This window comes from Nomascus leucogenys, chromosome 2 (assembly GCF_006542625.1).
Source record: "Nomascus leucogenys isolate Asia chromosome 2, Asia_NLE_v1, whole genome shotgun sequence".
Classification (NCBI taxonomy): Eukaryota; Metazoa; Chordata; class Mammalia; order Primates; family Hylobatidae; genus Nomascus; species Nomascus leucogenys.
Genome location: NC_044382.1, coordinates 137457432 through 137479209, shown reverse-complemented (window position 1 = coordinate 137479209; position 21778 = coordinate 137457432). Strand labels below are relative to the sequence as shown.

The window sequence follows — 21778 nt, the reverse complement described above, 5'->3', positions numbered from 1 at the left end:
CCTGGTCTCTATTTAGTTCTTAGCGTATATCTAATCTCCTCTTAGAGCATATCCTCTCTTCTTAGAGTAGATATACTACTGCACATCAATGCAAATGAGTGCCAAATTTTATTCACTTCTGAAAAGGACTCTTCTTGGAAGCTGAGAGAGGGTAACCAAATCTATGTATGCCTCCTGGGGCATATGCTAACTTCTTTAACTATAGTTATCATGCTGTACATTAGGTCTCCAGTGCTTATACATCTCTGGGGGCATGTGCTAACTTCTTTAACTATAGTCATCATGCTGTACATTAGGTCTCCAGTGCTTATACGTCTTGTGACTGAAGGATTGTAACCTTTGACCAGTATCTCCCCTTTCCCCTCATCCCACAGCTCCTGGTAACCACCATTCTTCTGTTACTATGAGTTTGACTTTGTTTTTGTCGGATTCCACATATGTGTGAGATTATGCAATATTTGTTTTCCTGTGTCTGGCTTATTTCACTTAGCAAAATGCCCTCAAGTTTCATCCATGCTGTTGCAAATAGTAGAATTTCCTTCTTTTTAAAGACTTAGTAATGTTCCATTATATATATGTACACACACACACACATATATATAAAACTCCAATTATATAAAGAATATTCTGTTGTGTGTATATATACATATATAATAAATATTCCATTATATATAGAATTCTGTTTATATAATGGAAATATGTATGTGTATATATATGTATACACACACACACACACACACCACATTTTCTTTATACATCCATCTTTATACATTCATCTGTTGACAGATGCAGGTTGTTTTCATATCTTGGCAGGTATGTTTCCGTATCTGTTGTGAATTAACAGAATTTCAATTAAATATTCCTATTACTACAATTGCTAGATTTGGCCCTTCCACATTCATAACTTTAGGATTTGGATGAAATAGTTGGACAGGCCTGTAACCAGACTTTAAGGTAGACTCATCATAACTGAAATATAATTAAACTATTGTATTTTCATACAGTTTATCTTAAATAGGAATTCAAAATATCATGTACCAAAAGGGAAAAATATATTGCCATTATATTTGTAGAGCAATAAAACCATATTTTCTCATAAAATCATATTACTTAGTCAAGACAATTGCATTCCTTGACCCAAACTGATTCTTCCACTCTGAGACTCAATTGCCTTATGTCCTGGACCTCAAGATGACCAACAGATGAGCATTCATACAACAAATGTTTATTCACTCGTACAACATATGTTGGAGACTTATGATGTATAATACATTCAACTTTGTGCTGTGAAAAAAATGTATTAGACATGAATCATATTTTCACAGAGATTGCTATTCAGTTGGGAACCTATACATAGGTAAATATCAGTATAAATCAGTATATCTCAGAAATAATTTTAAGTGACAAATGATATTTAAAATAGTGTAAGAGACTTAAAAGTGGAGGCAGGCTGGGTGCAGTGGCTCACGCCTATAATCCCAACACTTTGGGAGGCCAAGGCGGGTGGATCACCTGAGGTCAGGAGTTTGAGACCAGCTGGCCAACATGGTGAAACCCTGTCTCTACTAAAAATACAAAATTAGCTGGGTGGGGTGGTGAGCGCCTGTAATCCCAGCTACTCAGGAGGCTGAGGCAGGAGAATCGCTTGAACCAAGGAGATGGAGGTTGCCGTGAGCTGACAGGGTGCCACTGCACTCTAGCCTGGGCAACAGAGTGAGACTCCATCTCAAATAAATAAATACATAAATATATATATATATATAAATAAATAAAGTGGAAACATATTTCCAACCAGGCTTTCAAATTTACTTTCATAAAAGTGATAGCATTTGTTGTTGCCATTAACAGGTAAGTACAATTGGGATAGGTATAAATCATTAGTGCTAGAAGTTGGGATAATAAAAAAATGAATAAAGGCATGATGTTTGAAAATTACAGTTCATTTGCATTCATAAAATAGAGAAGTCCATTGTAAAGTGACAAAAATAGACTAGGGTCACTCTATAGAAATCATGAATCTCAGGCTAAGGAATTTCAGATTCATTCATTAAGTTGTGAAAGGCAATAAAGTTTTCTGACATGAAGGTTAGGACCACAATTCAGGAAGCTGAATCTTAATGTGTGAGTAGATTAGAAAGAAGAGGTAGCAAGGGAGAGGACACCAGTTAAGTGGATACTGCAAGAGTCCAAGCCAGGAGGAATAACAGGAGAAAGACAGTTGAGATAGCTTTCTCAGATGAAGAATGAATAGAATTTGGCCACAGATTATGGAAGTAACTAAGGGGAGAAAGAGTTAAAGATGTCTCAGATATCTCAACTAAAGGCCTTGTGGCAATAATGGTGCCAATAACAGAAATACAGATGTCTGAAGAAGCAGGTTTATAACCTGGCCCTCCCCTCTATTCTATCCAGGCACAATTTCCAGAGAAGTAAGTATGTATGTAAATGTTATTGATTCCAAAGGCTTATTAGTCACAAGACGTCTGTATTCTTGGTACTCTGGCAATTCTTAAAATTTTAGCAGGTGCCCCAAATATTTATTGCCTTTAAGGAGGTAACTTTGCATTTTATTGCCCCATTAGCCTTTTAGTTCCAAAGAAACTCCTGAACTGCCCACTTGGTGGAAAAACCATGTCTCCATGCCAAAGTTTAATAATATATATTAGACCTTTTCCTCTGGTTCAGAAATCAAAACAAAAATGAAAAATACATATACATTTTTGGCCATATCACAACATGCTTGATATTTTTATGATGAAATGTAATATAACTAATTTCCCCTAACTCATATAATTTTGCCCAACTCCACATCTCTATGCAGTAGACAGTCTGATTATCATAAAAATTCCCAATCAGTTGGTAAGTGGTATATGTTTAATGCAGTCTCTTTCAACTTGTAAAAATATAAAACTCTATTAGGGCTATATTGGTAATTTTCTTGACATTATCTATTACAAGCATAAGTTATAAATGTGCTAACATGCTGGGAATATGACAGTGAACTAAGTAGACAAGATCTCATTATCTACAAACAAAAGAAAGAGACATAGGATACAGAGTTACATTTTGAAAAGTTTTGTGAATAAAATTAAGGAAGGCAAAGGGGAATAAGCCCAGGCAGTGGCTGTGCTTACAATTTTAAGAAATGTTATCAGAAAGGCCTCACTGAACCCTGATACGTGAGTGGAGAACTAAAGAAGAATGGGAGACAGCCATGTGGCTGCTCTGGAGAACTTCCCAGGCAGAAATCAAAGGAAAGGCAAAGTCCCCAAAGGGAGTGAGTGTCTTACATGTTTGAGTTTCAACCAAGAGGCAATGAATCTGGAGTGCAGTCGGTAAGAAGGGAATGGCAGGCTATAGGGAAGGAGGCTAGAACATGTAGAACTTGATGGGCTGTGGTGTGGGCTGGGGATTTTACAGAGTGAACCAGGAAGCTCTTGGAAGGTTCTGAGTAAAGAAGCCAGGCGATTTGCTTTGTTGTAAATGAATCTCCCTGACTCTAATTTGAAAACAGGCTACAGGATGCAAAGCCTAAAAAGGAAAGATTGTTTAAGAGGCTACTATAATAATCCAGATGAGAAGTGTTGGTAGCTTAGTCCAAAGAACTAGCAGGACAATTAGTGAGAAGTAATCAGATTCTGGATGTATTTTGAAGGTAGAGTCAACAGCTGATGAATTGGATGTGGACTATGAGAAACAGAGAACACTCAAAGATAATTCTTTGGCTTTTGGTTGTCCCACTAGAAGGATGGAGCTTCATTTACTGTCATAGGAAGACTTCAGGGGCAACACTTTTAGGGCTAGGGTAGTCATTCCTGCATGTGTGTACCAGAATAAAGTCTCATTTATGTGGTCTTGGGTACATTTCAAAATACGGAATATTCTTTTCATAAAAATTTACCTGATACTTTATTGAAAGTCTCATGCAATATCAAAAAACATTCTAAACCCTTTGAATATGCATACAGCATCTGTTTTGAATCAAGTTTCACTGATAATCTATGCATAGTAATATTTTACTAAGAGTACTATGTTCAATCATTCACTTATTTCATATATATCAAGAGCCTAATATCTACCAAGCAGGTTTTCTTGGTATATATTTCTTATGCACTGTCAAATGCTTTAAGAATCCCATTATAAGAAAAAACAGATATGGTTCCTCACCTCTTGAAGCTTACAGCCTAATGAAGTATGTATCTAACAGATGAACAAATGTGCATTTATGAAGGAGCTGGTGCCATTAAAATGCTTAATAGAGAGACTGACCCACAGAGAATGCTTTCTTTAGAACATGTCTATTGAGGGGGTATATGAACTTTGAGCAGGAGGAGATAATTAAACTAAGCTTAAAGTAAGTATACTCCAGGGAAAGGAACAAAATGTACTTAGGTCCTGCAGTGTGAAGGAACATGGTATTTTTTAAGTTCTGGGGTACATGTGCCTTTTGTTACATACGTAAACGTGTGCCATGGTGGTTTGCTGCACCTGTCAACCCATCACCTAAGTATTAAGCCCAGCAAGCATTAGCTATTTTTCCTGATGCTCTCCCTCCTCACCTCCTCCCCACCAAGCCCCAGTATGAGTTGTTCCCCTCCCTGTCTCTATGTGCTCTCACTGGAACATGGTACTTTGGAAACACTGTAGGAACTCTAGTGCTGAGAGTGAAAGGGGGCGTGAAATGAAGTATGGCTGAAGAGATAAAGTGGGAACAGGTAATCCCGAGCCAGCCCAGAAGTAAGTTGAGTAAAGTTAGCTAGAAGAACTCTTCCATGTTTCTGGCAGAGCACTGTAATTAATAACATGGGCTTTGGATTTGGATGGACTTGGCTTTGATCACGGATTCAGGCACTTATTAGCTGTGTGAGCTTTGGCAATCATCATCTCTAAAGTAGTATTATTGCCTTCCATCTTTAGGTGGGAGCAGAAGTCTTTGGCCTCAATGTGCTAAGCCAGCGCAAAATTCTGCACTTCAATAAATGTCCAGATTTAGCAAGGTCAGAAAATGGTCACGGGATTATGCTATTAATAGGTACATTAAAATTATTATTTCCCAGATAATTTAGATATTGTAAAATATCTTAGACTTGGGGCTAAATTTTCCTAAAACCATACACAATAATGCAAGGGTTACTTTTGGTTGGAATCCACAAAGAAAATGGAATTATTTGTAGACCTAAAGAAAAAAAGCCTATGTTGTATGTGTGTATATAAAAATATGGAATCTTTATTTATATAACAAAATAATCTAAGACACCACTAAATATTAGTACAAAAGAACAACTTTTATTATTTGCAGTGAGTGGCATCATAGGATTATGTCTACATGCTTCACAAAAAGGACAAAAATCTACAAGTATAGAGCACCTTTCAGGCCAAAAATAAAAATAATGGCTTTTTATCAACTCACGTGCAACTTCCTAGTGCAACACTGACTTAGATTGAACAGCGACTGTCACATCTGTTATGTGGCAGGGCTATTCAGAGTGTGATCTGTGCACTCGCTGCCATTTGATGAACTCTTTTTATTACTGATTTGTATCCAGATAAGTAGCTGGTGCTAGAATGTAAATCAGCTACATCATTAAGCATGCAGTTTACTTCAGCTTTTTTTTTTTCACGTCAAGACTCTTTCAATGAGGGAAGCAATGTCCTATATTCTGGCATAGATCCCTATTGCATCACAGACCACACTTGAGTAGTAAGATCATTTATTGAACAGTTAATACAAAATACAAATTTAACGGAGAGAAATTTACTATGCATAATAAAGTAAATTCTAGATGGCTGAAAGTGTTAAACAGTGAGAGAAACACACACACACACACACACACACACACACACACACACACACAGAATATAAGACAATACAAAAATGTGTTTCCCTAATTTTAGAATGAGAAAGTACTTGTAATTGCAAAAACCTACAGAAGAAATTACAAAAGTATGAAATTTGACGATTAAAAAAATCTACAAGTTATAAACATTAAAAATCAAGAATAAACCAATTATTAGAACTAGGAAAATCTTTACAATATACTTAATGAAAAGAGAATGACATTAATATTGAATAAACTCCTGAAAAATGAATCTCTATCATTTTCTCATCTGTAAAATGACAATCATAACAATACTTAGCTCAAGATTTTTTATGCAGTTGAATTAGATATGAATACACAGTATTTAGCAAAATACCTGCTAATAAAAGAAGACACTGTTGTTTTTATTAGAAACCCTTTGGCAACTCAATATAAAATATGGGATTTTGAAAGTTTAAAAATATTGTGTAAGGCTGGGTGCAAAGGCTCACGCCTGTAATCCCAGCACTTTGGGAGGCTGAGGCCGGCGGATCACCTGAGGTCAGGAGTTCATGACCAGCCTGACCAACATGGAGAAACCCCATCTGTACTAAAAATACAAAATTAGCTGGGTGTAGTGGCACATGCCAGTAATCCCAGCTACTTGGGAGGCTGAGGCAGGAGAATGACTTGAACCCAGAAGGCGGAGGTTGTGGTGAGCCAAGATCGCGCCATTGCACTCCAGCCTGGGCAACAAGAGTGAAACTCCGTCTCAAAAAAAAAAAAATTGTGTAATTTTGCATAAAGAGTTCACAAGTTTGAGTGGTCTAAAATCTGCACATTCCAAAGAACTATTTAGTCCTTGCCTGACTCCTTGGAAGTAACCTCTAAGTCCTTGGGATATCCCTCCAAAGTATCTTTGACAGGAATATCTTTGTTTAGCTGGAGGCCTCTTACCATGATGGTTTTTGCTAACGATGTGATTTATGGTGGGGGACCAGGGCCAGGTTAACCTCAGGAGGGAATGGAGACTTGAAGGTTTGCCTTGTGGGAAGTCAACCAAGCCTACATGATCAAACTCCAGTAAAATCCCTGGATATCAAGGCTCATATAGCTTCTCGGGTTGCCAATACTTCGTGCATGATTTCACACATTGTTGTTGGGAGAATTAAGCACTGTCTGCACAACTCCATTGGGACAGAACAATTGCAAGCTTGAGCCTGGTGTCTCCTGGACTCTGGCCTATGTGATTTTTTCTCTTGATGCTTTTAATCTATATCCTTCCATGCTAATAAACTGTAACCATGAGCAAAACCACTTTGCTGAGTTTTCTGAGTTATGCTAGCAAATCAACTCAGATTAGTCTTAGGGACTCTTCCCTCAAAGCACAGCAATCTAATAACAATATATTAATAAGTTTTGGCCTAAAATGAAAGTAAAATCCCTTACTTTAACAAACTGTTGTTCATAAAGATCATATAAAACATAGTAAACATAATAAATATGTGCATATATATGAATTCAATAAAACATCAAATTCATGAAAAACTAAGTATTTTCATTCACAAAAATGAAGTTTTAGACTTTATCACATTAAATTATGAAGATCCCAATTATATTTGATGAGTATGTGTTAATTCAGCACTACCAGTGAAAATATTTCTTGTCAAAAATTTTAGTTACCAGAAAAGTAGTAACTCCTGGCCAGGCGTGGTGGCTCACGCCTGTAATCCCAGCACTTTGGGAGATGGAGGCCGGCAGATCACGAGCTCAGGAGTTCGAGACCAGCCTGACCAGCATACTGAAACCCCGTCTCTACTAAAAACACAAAAAAATTAGCCAGGTGTGGTGGCACGCGCCTGTAATCCCAGCTACTCAGGAGGCTGGCGCAGGAGAATCGCTTGAACCGGGAAGGTGGAGGTTGCTGTGAGCAGAGATCGGAGCCACTGCACTCCAGCCTGGGCTACAGAGGGAGACCCCGTCTCAATAATAGTAATAATAATAACTCCTACTACTTATTGTTTAGGAAGCAAAATTGTTCTGAAAGGCAATTTTTAAATGTTGGCTTAAATAATTTATTTCCTCTTTCTTACTGTAGATCTTAATTTACACTTTTTTATATAATACATTTTTAAGTTGATAATTTGCCAAAGGACAAAGTCAACACATTTTTGCTGACATTGTTTTAGATTCCTTTGCACTAGTAAGAGAAAAATTGTTGGTTCTCTTTATTTAGTCAAATTTTCATCCCCAAGAGTCATTTTTTTAAATACTTAGTGGACTGTATTGATTTTTCCAGCTATATATGAACTTGTTCTGAGAATTTCTAGAAATCAAATTCAAGTCAACAAACATAAATACATTCATTTAAAATCTGTTTATAAACATTTTATATGTGATTATAAAGGTATTCTTGAAAAGTTTACATGGAATCATTCTGTCATTCTAAGATTGTAAGTTGCAGAATTACATGGTATCATAGTTCATTATTAGTTTCTAGAAGATAGTCTTCACTTATAAAATTTAACACAAAAAAAAGAAAGAAGGAAATCCGAAAAGAAAAAGAAAAATACAGGATTAAAGAGTTTCACTTATGTAGCTAACTCTTAATCATATCTCTAAATAAAAGGGCTCTGCATGTATGTGTGTGTGTGTGTGTATGTGTGCATGCACATAGAATCTGTAGATACCATTATTTAACATCCATGAAGACTTTCCCTACTGGAGAGACTATGAGCATGTGGACATTTCTTCTTGTATTCTTCTTTCTTTATTTCTTCTTACATTGTGCCTTATATCTTATAGTGGATGATAATGATGGTGATGTAATTCATATAGATACATTTCTGCCTGTTTGTTTTTTATAAACATGACATTATTCTGACTGCTGTTGCCTCTCACTGTCTAGCATCAGGAAAACACCAGCCACTACTTTTGAGACAAATATTGCTTACTGCTATGGAGAATTTTTAGTAAAGGAGTAGTTTAACATATATCACATTCTGGTCCTAGTCCATCAAGTATTACACATACCTTTGGCACATCGCTATTGATTTTGGGTACAGCTCTGTAAAAGTCAAATCAAATAATACTTTCGTACCATTTGAGCTATTCCAATCTGACAGTGAGAGACAACAGCAGTCAGAATAATGTCATGTTGGTCATAAACCAACAGTTCTACTACATAAAACTGAAGTGGCCTTTCCCTAAATTAACTCATTTAGTTTTTGGTTTAAATAGTTGTAGCTCCATGGTCAACAATTTAGATGTTAATAAATTAACTCGTACTGTATTTGATTCCTTTAGTGTTTCTCCTACATTTTAGAATACAATGAAAATTGAAGAAATCAATTTTGCATATCTGGTTTTAAACATATCGGTTTAAAAATATACTTTTTAAAAGTAAACTATTCAGGGTACTTGACAAAATTATTTAAAATCTGTTTATAAAAATATACGCTGTATATCAAGGTTTTACTGCATAGCTCAAGAGCAAAAATCATAATTATTCATAAATCTGTATTTTATGAGAATTATATTTATGATCACATGTATCTTTGTAAAATTATTAATAATTTTTTCTTGCTTCTAGACATTATTCTCAGCATTTTTCCTTCAAATGATGCCTATGATTTTTCATAGGTTTTATGACTAAACTGAAAATACCTTTCAATTATAAAAATTGTTTTGGAATTAAGAATCTATAGTCTATCATTCCTAGAATGAAACGTTAAACAAGGTTATTGCACTGCATACTTTCCCTAAAGGATGATGATGTTAAAGTATATATATATATTTTTTAAGTAATAAATTAACTCCTCATATTCTTGGTCAGTTGACTGAAGACTGAAAGCCTGTATGGGAGAATCTGAAAGGACACTTGACCCTTGAACAACATGGGTTTGAACTGTGTAGGTCCACTTATAGGCAATTTTTTAAAACTAAACAAGGATCAAAATTGCAGTGTTGGCAGGTTGCTAAATTTGCATATACAGAGGACAAACTTCTCAAGTAAGTGGGTTCCACAAGACCAACTGCTGGACTTGGATATGCATGGATTTGGGGATATGCAGAGGTCCAGCAACCAATCCCCTGGCAAATACTGAGGGACAACTCTGCATCTCTATACATTTAAAAATGGTGACATCAAAAATCAATTACTTGAAAATTACTAGGAGGGTGCATTTTAAGTTCTCAACATAACTGCTAAGTATGTGAGATAATGCTTATGTTAATTTGCTCAATGTTACCATTCCACAATGTATACACATTTCAAAACATTTGTATGGAGTAAATTTTGGTCAATTAAAAAATTAAAAATCAATTGGTATTGATATTGTTCTGTTTCTTGGGCTGGGTTATGGATACATTGCTATATTTAATTTTGGTAATTCACTGAGCTGTGCGATTACAATTTGATCACTTGTGTTTACTTGAATAACTTTTTAAATCAACTACTGTCATGTCCAATGTAAATTGTTTCTTCTAAGCTTTCTTTTACCAATCAAATTCCACTGCCAACTAAACTTTACTCAACTGCCTACAGACTCCAGGAATATAATGAAAATGAAGTGAGCTGGGTGTACCATATACTAGGGTGTTGCGGCCTCTGATGAACTGAGAAAGATAGGACTAATTTAAAGGGTACAGGTGCTACCCAGCTCCTAGGAATGGTTGCCATATGGGTCTGTGGGTTGAGTGTTACCAGGTCTGCACATCTTACTTTTATGTCAAATCTATACTTTTTTAATGTTGGCAATTAATTGAATTTTTTAAACACTGAAGGCCAAACTAAATATGTCTTTAACTAAAGAGCCCTCCCTCCATAAAGATCACCTCCCTAGTAGGGCCTCACTAAATCTGAGTCCATTTAAAATACTTTCATTTGTACTGCTGGTACTGCCAGCAATTAGGGAAGCCTGCATTCAAAATTAAGTCTGATTCCCCAACCTGTGCCATTTCTTTTTTTTTTTGAGATAGTGTCTTGCTCTGTTGCCAGGCTGGAGTGCAGTGGTGTAATCTCGGCTCACTGCAACCTCTACCTCCTGGGTTCAAGCGATTCTCCTGCCTCAGCTTCCCCAGTAGCTGGGACTACAGGTGCGTACCACCACGCCTAACTAATTTTTGTATTTTTAGTAGAGACGGGGTTTCCTGTTGGCCAGGATGGTCTCGATCTCTTGATCTTGTGATCCGCCCACCTTGGCCTCCCAAAGTGCTGAGATTACAAGTATGAGCCACTGTGCCAGGCCGCCATTTCTACTTTAATAAACTTCCTAACAATATGATCATAGCTTTATGTAATTTGAATCCTAAACTAATCCCATAACAAAGGTATTATCCCGATTCATTGATGAGGAATCTAGGCTGGAAGATAACAGATAACTTAATGGAATAGTTTGTTAATGTTATGGAACAGTTTGACCTGAGTTGAATGGCTTGAGTTCAAACCCCTCGTTCCAACAATTACCATTTTAATAATTTCAGGAGGGTAAATTCTCCATATTTCAGTATTTTTCCAATAAAATGGGTACACTAATAACACATCACAAAATTGTTGTGAGTATATACAAAGCACTTAAAAACGTGTCTGGCAAATATTAATAGTAAGTGCTATATACGTGTTGCTATTACTAATTATTGCTATTATTAATTTCAGTGAAATGAAAATTAGAACAATACCTCTTTGGGTTTTGTATTAAATGAACTAATCTATTGAAAATGTTTATAACTGTTCCTGAGACATAGTTAATATTCAATACATGTTAATCATATGTCTAATTTCATTGTCTTTCAAGTACATTACATCTAAATCATGCAGGTTAATTCCTTCACTCATGCCTGGTAATGACAAATACAGGTACTACCATAGGCTGGAATTACTTTCATTTGTACTAAGTGAATGTTTGAAAAGTTTATAGCTTTGTAGTCTCATGATTATGGAAATATTTGTATCATTTAAAAATCTGTAGTGAAATCAATCATGCACTATGTAATGACTGTCTTGATAGGGATTTTAATAATGTAATAAGATTTTATTCAAAGAAGCAGAAATAGTTGCAACACTCAAAAGACATTCTTTAAATGTAGTCAGTCTTCACCCCTTCTTGTCTCCCTAGTTTTCAAAAACTTGAAGCCCAAAGAAAAAATCAAAGATATCCAGGTAATTCAGTAACTTGAATTACAAAGTTATATGCTAACATATTTAACATAGCCATGATTTTTACTTACTTGTGACCCATTTCATGAGCAATTGTAAAAGCAAGATTCAAGCCATTGTCTTCAGCAATGATACATTTTCTCTTTTCACTACACATTCCACTCAAGTAAGCTATACCTAAAAAATACAAACATTAATTATTATATGTCTGAATGAATATGCAAATATTTATACTAGCTATTAGCAGCAGGAATGAAAATGGCAGTTGTCATGACTAAAATGTCAGTATTAATCTGTGAAATCTAGCCCTAATAAATGAAATTTTAGGGGCAAGTGTATATGTATAAGCCAGGCAAAAAACTGTTCATATCATTTTCATTTTCATATTTTAGATAAAATTATTTTACCAATTATCAAATTCCCAAAAGGAATAATATAAGAATATAGGTTATAAATACCAATTCCATCATCATGTAAGACAAATGAATAGTTACAACTTGGAAAATGTAATAAAACAGCAATGATTATTTTAAATATATTCAATTATTGTGAAGAACATAAGTTTCAAAAAAATATTAATGCAAAATAAACTAAATATAAGGCAGTCTTGAACTTACATTTATATTTTGAATTAATACAATTGTGAAATTCTATTTATGAAATAGTATGTTAACTAATATGGCATAGACCTATCTATCATATTTGAAATACTAGAAAGATTTTATCTGAAAATTTCTTGGCTAAATGGTGTGTTGCATAGTATATGATACTGAAATATTAAGATAAAATTTTAGCAAGATATTTGATCTTTCGGTTTAAATTATCAGTAAAAATGGCAATATTTAAACTCCTTGATATTCTTTGGTCAAATATTTATTTTCTATTTTACTAATGAAGATATATACTTGAATAATCATTTCAGAAAATGAATTGTTACCAAGTGTAAGTTATAATGTTATTTTCAAATAACAAAAGTTATTATATCAATTATTTTTGATACATTATATGTTCTCTATTTCCCATATCCTTATAAAATAAATTTTAAACTCCTTTTATAGATTAAGATATTTAGGTGTAGGAAGTTCTGATTTACCAAAGATCACATAATTACTAAACATGATGGAATGGGGATTTAATTTTACCTTTGAATCCATCTGCTGGATATTTAGTTTCTGAAAAAAATTTAATGCAGAGCTTACCCTAATTAAAATGGTCAACTGACTGCTTGTGACTTTTTTCTGTCTCCAGAAACAAAACATAATGGTAAGAAATAATTTAAATAAATTATTTTAATAAAATTTTAAAAGAATCACCTTGCCCATGTTTGGGAAAGTTAGAAGATTCAGGGAAGAATATGAACAGATTTAGTGAAAGCTACAGCCTAAATGGCAAGAGGAAGATTTTCGAAGAGAAGAGAATTTCTGAATTGGGTGGAACTCCAGAAAAGTCTCAAGACTGAGGAACACATGGTCTAGGGGTCTAAGCAATGCAGGAGGGTTGAAAATGGAGATTAGCTGAAAGTATATCTGAAGTTCTCAACAACTCATTTAAACCTTCATGCAGAATGTCAAGGCCTGGTATCCACAGGCCAATCAGGAAAGTAGAGATGTAATCTTTAAGCAGAAGGTAGAATGAACATATTATTTTTAGAAATATAACTATTTGAAGAAACAGCAGAAAGATGAAATACACATATGGATGTAGTGTTTTTATATCTTTACAAATTAAAATAGATTTTATAGAAATGTATCATCTACAAATAGATGAAATGACTTCTTAATGAATGGGTGGTTAGGTGGACGGATGCATGAATAGACAAATGATAAGCCCAGTTACTTCATTTGGCTTATTAAGGTAACTGAAATTACTTCAAGGTTAAATCAAGACAAAGTAGGACAGAAAGATGAAGGTAAGGATACACAGAGAGGGACTAGGGAAGGGAGAAGAGGAGGGGAGAAGGAGAAAATCATATTTTTTATTATAGTTCTGTTAAACAATGGATAAAATAAAAACTTCTTAAAATTTGATTTAAACATAAAAGATAACCTGAATTTTAAGAGAGCTAAATCACATTAATACAACAAAGAGTAGAAAACGAAGATTTTGAGATAATTAATTTAGCATTATAATCAAATGGAAGAAGGCAGGAAGAAGGAAAAGAAGGAAGGAGGATAAAAGAAAATATCTCCTCTAAATAGAGTATTAAAAGTTACAGCATTTGAAAATAAAATAATAATTTGAGATTAAATGTCCCCCCAAAATACTAAATTAAGCTCACTATAATTAACATGCTGCTACCATTGATTAGTACAAATTTTCTCTTAAGATTCCCATATATTTGGCCACTTTTTTCACCACAGCTTAAACAGTCCCACCACCCTGTTCAGATTTAAAACTCAGCTAACATGGGTTATCGTATGTCATATATCTGTCACATGGACTAGGACATATAAACTTCAGTCACTTTAATGAGTTTTACATGTTTTCTCCAGTATCCATTCTAATATTATACTTTCCCCACATAAAAATAGTACTGCCACTTGTTTCTAATTCTTATTTCTTCTAATTTGCATTGGCTAGGATTTCCAACATACTATTGAAATATATGGGCACTTATTTTTCCTTCTGAGTTTAATAGGAATGTTTAGTTTCACAGTTGCATATGATGTTTGCTGAAGGTATTCATAGAATACCTTACTAACTTAAGGAAATAAATTTCTGATGTCATTGCATGTCTGAGTGAAGAAGGAGGCAACATGATTTGATATATAGGTCAAAGGTGAATGGAAGTTTATTAGTAATATTTGGAAAAGGATCCAAAGATTGGAACAGCCACTTAGGGAAATATGGAAGAGCTGAATAAGTACTACAAGACTGCTTAATGTAATGAGTCAGAAAACTTGTTGCTTCAGCTGAGGACGGAGTGCATGAGTTTGGAGAGCACTAACATAGTACTCAGTTGAGTGATATTCATTCTAGTGGCTGAAACAAAGACGAGAAAATTCAGATTCAATTTAGGTTGAAGTTTTGTAGATCATGTGTGGAGAAAGACCAAAGGTATAAAAGCTGTCAGTGAAGTTGAAAGTGAAGGAAGGCATAACACTTATAGGGATCTATGGGGAATGAGTAAAAAAGTAAGGTTAGAGGGAGCCTGATAATTTGGAGAAAAGAATACAGTAGTAAAGAGAATGGAATCATCAATGATGAAAAAGAGCAGACGTTTTACAAAAAAGGAACTTTATCAGGGAGTGCGATTTAGGGATTTAAGATTTCAGAGAGAAAGTTCTCAGACATGACTAGGTATTGTCACAAGAGTAAAGAAGGGTGCAGGTAGAGGTCATCTAGACTGAGGTCAAATCATTACTAAATAGTGTTGGGTGGACTAATAATATAAACATGAAATTGCACATGGTCAGAAAGAACTTGGGACAGTGGTAGGTGGCCAACGTCCATAAGAAATGTGGGTGAGAATCAAGATCAATCACAGCTTTAAGATGCTAAGGCTCAAAAACTTCAAGATCAGAGAGATTTGGGTTTAGAGGCACCAGTGGGGAACGGGAGGAATGTGACAAGTATACAACTTTCGTTTCTTTCTTGTTCCAGCCCTATGATACAGGGGCCTCTCTTGGAATTCTGGATTATAGAAACCCATAAACACCAGTTATAGGAAATCAATGACTATCATGTGGTCATGTAAAAAAAAAATACGATGATAAAGACAATAGTTTATATTATAATGACATGTTTATGCAATCAAATGTAAAGGTATATAAAATATTCAAAAATGATGAGTGCATACTTACATAGAGGTATGATAACAACTATGTATCAAAAATATCATACCATCATATATTCATATGAAGAAAAAGATATAGTTTTATCATAAGAAAATTAAAGTCTTATAAACATGATAATCATGTCTATGAAATTTGAATGGTAATTAGTAGAACTTCTTGTAGACTAGGATGAGGTCTGTAAAACCACAAATGACCCAAGAGAACCCTTAAAGTGATCATCTATTCCTATTCTTATTTTACTCAACTGTAAAGTCAGAATCTTCACCTGAGACTCTGATAAATTTAAGTTTCATTGTTCTTAGATTTGGAACACCAAGGAATTTTTCTTTGATTTGTAAGTTATAGAGAATGACTGTAACCACGACTAATTTAAATGACTTGCATTATTCTGTTTAAAAGCCTAGCTTTTCAGTTCAATAACCCACGTTTGTTATTATAATAAGAGATGAGGTTAAAGGGGAAAGGAATTAACACGATGTTATTTAAAGATAGATGCAATATGCAATAGAGGCCCTTTTCAAAGCTTTTTTTTTTTTTTTTTTTTTGAAGCAGAGACCCGCTCTGTCGCCCAGGCTGAGTGCAATGGCATGATCTCGGCTCACTGCAACCTCCGCCTCCCGGTTCCAGCGAGTCTTCTGCCTCTGCCTCCCAAGTAGCTGGGATTACAGGCACCTGCCACCATACCCGGCTAATTTGTTTGTATTTTAAGTAGAGATGGGGTTTCACCATGTTGGCCAGGCTGGTTTCGAGCTCCTGACGTCAAGTGATCCATCCACCTCAGCCTCCCAAAGTGCTAGGATTACAAACATGAGCCACTGAGCCCAGCTCAAATTACTTATTTAATACAAAAAATTCTGGAAATGAAAAGCAAAAACAGCCTTCTCATTTCTCAACTAAAAATGAGTCATGTACAAGAAGTCAATTGAATCTCATCAGAAAACAAAACACATGCCAGATGTTATGTGACACACCTAATAAGATGATCACAGACTCCTGAAACCCTCCGGGATGCCTTTTCCAGTAATGGAACTATTGAAGAAATCAGAGTTTTTTTTGTTTTGTTTTGTTTTTTACTTTAGGTCTTAGGGTACATGTGCACAATGTGCAGGTTTGTTACATATGTATCCGTGTGCCATGTTGTTTTGCTGCACCCATTAACTCGTCATTTAGCATTAGGTATATCTCCTAATGCTGTCCCTCCCCCCTCCCCCCAACCCACAACAGTCCCCGGAGTGTGATGTAACCCTTCCTGTGTCCATGAGTTCTCATTGTTCAGTTCCCACCTATGAGTGAGAACATGTGGTGTTTGGTTTTTTGTCCTTGAGATAGTTTACTGAGAATGATGGTTTCCAGCTTCATCCATGTCCCTACAAAGGACATGAACTCATCATTTTTTATGGCTGCATAGTATTCCATGGTGTATATGTGCCACATTTTCTTAATCCAGTCTATCGTTGTTGGACATTTGGGTTGGTTCCAACTCTTTGCTATTGTGAATAGTGCCGCAATAAACATACGTGTGCATGTGTCTTTATAGCAGCATGATTTATAGTCCTTTGGGTATATACCCAGTAATGGGATGGCTGGGTCAAATGGTATTTCTAGTTCTAGATCCCTGAGGAATCGCCACACTGACTTCCACAATGGTTGAACTAGTTTACAGTCCCACCAACAGGGTAAAAGTGTTCCTATTTCTCCACATCCTCTCCAGCACCTGTTGTTTCCTGATTTTTTAATGATGGCCATTCTAACTGGTGTGAGATGGTATCTCACTGTGGTTTTGATTTGCATTTCTCTGATGGCCAGTTATGATGAGAATTTTTTCATATGTTTTTTGGCTGCATAAATGTCTTCTTTTGAGAAGTGTCTGTTCATGTCCTTCGCCCACTTTTTGATGGAGTTGTTTGTTTTTTTCTTGTAAATTTGTTTGAGTTCATTGTAGATTCTGGATATTAGCCCTTTGTCAGATGAGTAGGTTGCAAAAATTTACTCCCATTCTGCAGGTTGTCTGTTCACTCTGATGGTAGTTTCTTTTGCTGTGCAGAAGCTCTTTAGTTTAATTAGATCCCATTTGTCAATTTTGGCTTTTGTTGCCATTGCTTTTGTTGTTTTAGACATGAAGTCCTTGCCCACACCTATGTCCTGAATGGTATTGCCTAGGTTTTCTTGTAGGATTTTAATGGTTTTAGGTCTAACATTTAAGTCTTTAATCCATTTTGAATTAATTTTTGTATAAGGTGTAAGGAAGGGATCCAGTTTCAGCTTTCTACATATGGCTAGCCAGTTTTCCCAGCACCATTTATTAAATAGGGAATCCTTTCCCCATTGCTTGTTTTTGTCAGGTTTGTCAAAGACCAGATAGTTGTAGATATGCAGCATCATTTCTGAGGGCTCTGTTCTGTCAGAAATCAGAGTTTTTATGTGATCAGATGGATGCATTCTAACAAAAGTAAGTCTCTGGGCTCCAGAAGTGCTGTTTTTAAGCACTAGCTAAGCTACCTGATTTCAAAATCCAGCCACTCTTGGTACAAACTCCTGGCGAAGCTCCAGTTAATTACTGGTCCTATGACTGTACTCTGTGAGTCTTACTATTATTTGAAGCGTAACGGAAGAAAAATCATAATACAGGACAAGCAGTGAAGGTGCAAAGATGCTGAGTATGACTTTAAGAGTGTGATTGTGGCTGGGTATGCTGGCTTATGCCTGTAATCCTGCACTTTGGGAGGCCGAGGCGGATGGATCACCTGAGGTCAGGAGTTTGAGACCACCCTGGCCAACATGGTGAAACCCCATCTCTACTAAGAGGCGTGGTGGTGCATGCCTGTAGTTCCAGCTACTCGGGAGGCTGAGGCAGGAGAATTGCTTGAACCTGGGATGCAGAGGTTGCAGTGAGCCGAGATTGCGCCACTGCACTTCAGCCTGGATGACAGAGCAAGATTCCATCTCAGAAAAAAAAAAAAAAAAAGCATAATTTTAAAATGCTCATTTTAAAATCTGTTCATTAACACATAAAGATGTACATAAGATATCATGGAAGAATATAAAAGGGAAATAAGGTAGAGAAAAATCTAAGCAGGAAAGGCTTTGAGAGAGGGCAACAACCTGGTGATACCACTGAATGGGCAGGGGTTAGCCAGGAAAAGGCAATGGGAATTGGAGGGAGTTCCTGAACAAAGGACTAAACAGGGTAAAAGGGCAAGCGATGCTCATGAAAGTTAATGTCTCTCATAGAGGTGGTGGCCTAGGGTTTTTAAGTGTGCCAACCATGTAGCACATCTCTGCATCAACACTGTATTTAGGATTTCCTCAGTAAAGGGTGTGTTAAAGGAACTGCACAGGTGAAATTGTCTGAAACAAAGACTAACATATAATGTGATCCAATGCAATCCAATAAAAATGTAATTGTGAAGAACCAAAATTCATTTTATCTGCTAATAAGAAAAAAATTCTGGAATGATATAAGAATGGTACCCGGATAATATGAAACCCATTTACATGACTAAATTCAAATTGGGCTTTGAACATATTTTTCAATAATAAGTTGTCTCACTAGTTGACTAATAATCTGCCTGTTTCATTAAAAGACAAGAAGGTTATCTAGGAATGTAAAAGTACTCTTACGGAAGTTATAAGTTTGGTGTCAGTGCAGTTAATTTCTATTTTTAAAAAAAGATTTTTAAAAAAGGCTTCCAGATTTTCTTAAATGTTTAAGTAATTTACAACACTCTTAACAGTGCAGTTTTTATGAATACTAAGAAAAAACTGATCTAGAAAGAGAAAGGAGTACAATAAAAGTTATAATAAATCTCCAATCAAATAAGATAGAATATTGTATGGATATTAAAATGTTGTTTATGCATTCCAGCTTCATGGTAGACTGAATCCCCTCTCGCTAAAAACACATAGAAATCACAAATTATAGGTAATATACATTCTTTTGCATGTATAGCTGAGGTTGAAGAAGAAAAGATAATTCCCAGGTGCAAAATTAAAGTTTAAAAAAATTCAAATCTGGAGAGATAAAATCATGAATTGATGCTGCCACTGCCTGAGTATCAGATAAGATATATAACTGATTAAATAAATGTGTGGTTTTAAAATGTCTGTGAGTACAGGTGCTAGTGAGTAGGGGATGGAGATTCATGCATAAATCAAAAAGCCTGAAAATGCTGTTGTTAACTACCATCAAGCATATTTGAAAATAACTTTAAGAATCTGTCAGTGCAGGGAAGTATCAAGAAAACTTGGCTTAAAAAAAATCTGAGAATGCTAGAAATCAAAACCCAAAGGTACCGTGAGCACATGAACATCAGTATGAAGCTTAAGAAATACTAAGCCATATATGTGACATAAAAGTTGATCCTATTATGTGGAAATCTTTGCCAGTCCTGTGATAACAAATGAAATATGACTATGATGAAACACTTTATCACCTCAGCAAGCATGAAGTTCTCAGAGGGGAAACATGTTCCACTGAATATGAGCTCACAAATCATAATTATAAACCAAGTAAAAAAATGCTTCCCTGTGAAGAGAGAGACCACAGATATAAAACTAGAGAAAAATGATGATGAAATAAATGCTTTTTTAACATAAAGAGAGAGAGTTTGAAGTTCACATTTACTGGGCCACCACAACCCAAATATATCTTTTTATAAGTTAGAGAAAGAAACCACTTCATCATGATAGTTCATATACAATTATTGGTGTAATAAACAGTTTTTTGAGAATAAAAACTTGCACTGATATGTGATAAAAGTTGTTCAAGTAAATATACATATGTATAATGTACACAGTTGTAATGTACTTGTATATATATATATATCCATTATACATTTGGATAACATATATGTAATTATAATGTATAAATAACTACACAAATGTATAAATGAAAATTTAAATGTTATCTATTACAATAAGCATTAATCTGGAAAAGACCCTCAGTGAAGGAACTAGTAAAAAAGTGCTACAAAAAAAAGGAAGCTGACCATAGAAACAAGGGGCGAATACAAGAAAACTGGCATGAAAATCTTCATAAACATTCTCAATAAAAAAAACAGTGATAGTAATAATAATGTGTAAGTTTTGAGGTGTGTGAGATTTATGCAATGAAGGAAGTAATATAGTGAATTCAGTATCATAAAATTAGATAAAACATGAACAAATCTAAACTCTACTATTGTTCAGACTCAGGATAGAAATGATAACTAATTTTAGACTATGTTAATATAAGAATATGTACTTTTCAAATTGAGTACTGAAATAAAGAACTATAATTAATAACTAGCAAAATAATAGAGGGGAAATGAAAATAAGAAAAAATCATTGCAATAGAAGTAAAAAAGAAAACAACTGGAGAAAAAATATCAGGTAAAATGAAAACAGAAATAAAGTAAAATATATTAGTAGTCAAATTAGGGTAAAAGGAACTTGCTTTAAAAACTTCTTGGATTGGGTTTAATAAAATTCCCATATATCTGGCCATAAATAACACATGTAAAGCTTAATAATTAATACAACAACAAAGAATCACCAAATAACCCCCAAAGGGCTGGTTCACAATATTAATATTTTACAAAATATACCCTGAGGTAAAAATATTATCATGCATAAAAGGAATAATTATATAATTATAAGAAGTAGTTGATAGTATTTAATATATGTGTATATCACAATTTCATCTCAAACTAATGATAATTCTAAACTAGTATCAATAATTGATCTTTCAATAATTGATAGATTCAATAGATGAAAATAAAGATACATAGAATCTAAATATTCTATCTAAAAAGTTTTATCTAATTTTCTCTCTCTCTCTCTCACACACACAGACTTTATATCTAACAATTAGAAGATTCATATTATGTTCAAACATGCATCAAACTTTTTCTAAAGTTGCCAATGCCACCCAACAACACTTACTACATATATAAAGAACAATGTCATACAGGTAATATTCTCTCACTGTATTGCAATAAAATTAGAAATCAACACAAAAATGGTTACGCTTCCAATTCCTCCCTGTC

The 21778-nt window shown here is 34.8% G+C and overlaps 1 protein-coding gene across 1 annotated transcript in view; it reads right to left on the bottom strand.

Annotated features, from left to right (window-relative positions):
- Positions 1–21778, bottom strand: part of ADAMTS19 (ADAM metallopeptidase with thrombospondin type 1 motif 19) — a 274439-nt gene that overhangs the window by 127414 nt on the left and 125247 nt on the right. The window contains exon 8 of the mRNA XM_030818417.1: positions 12027–12132. Coding sequence (XP_030674277.1) covers positions 12027–12132 — 106 coding nt within the window. The remainder of the gene's footprint in view (positions 1–12026; positions 12133–21778) is intronic.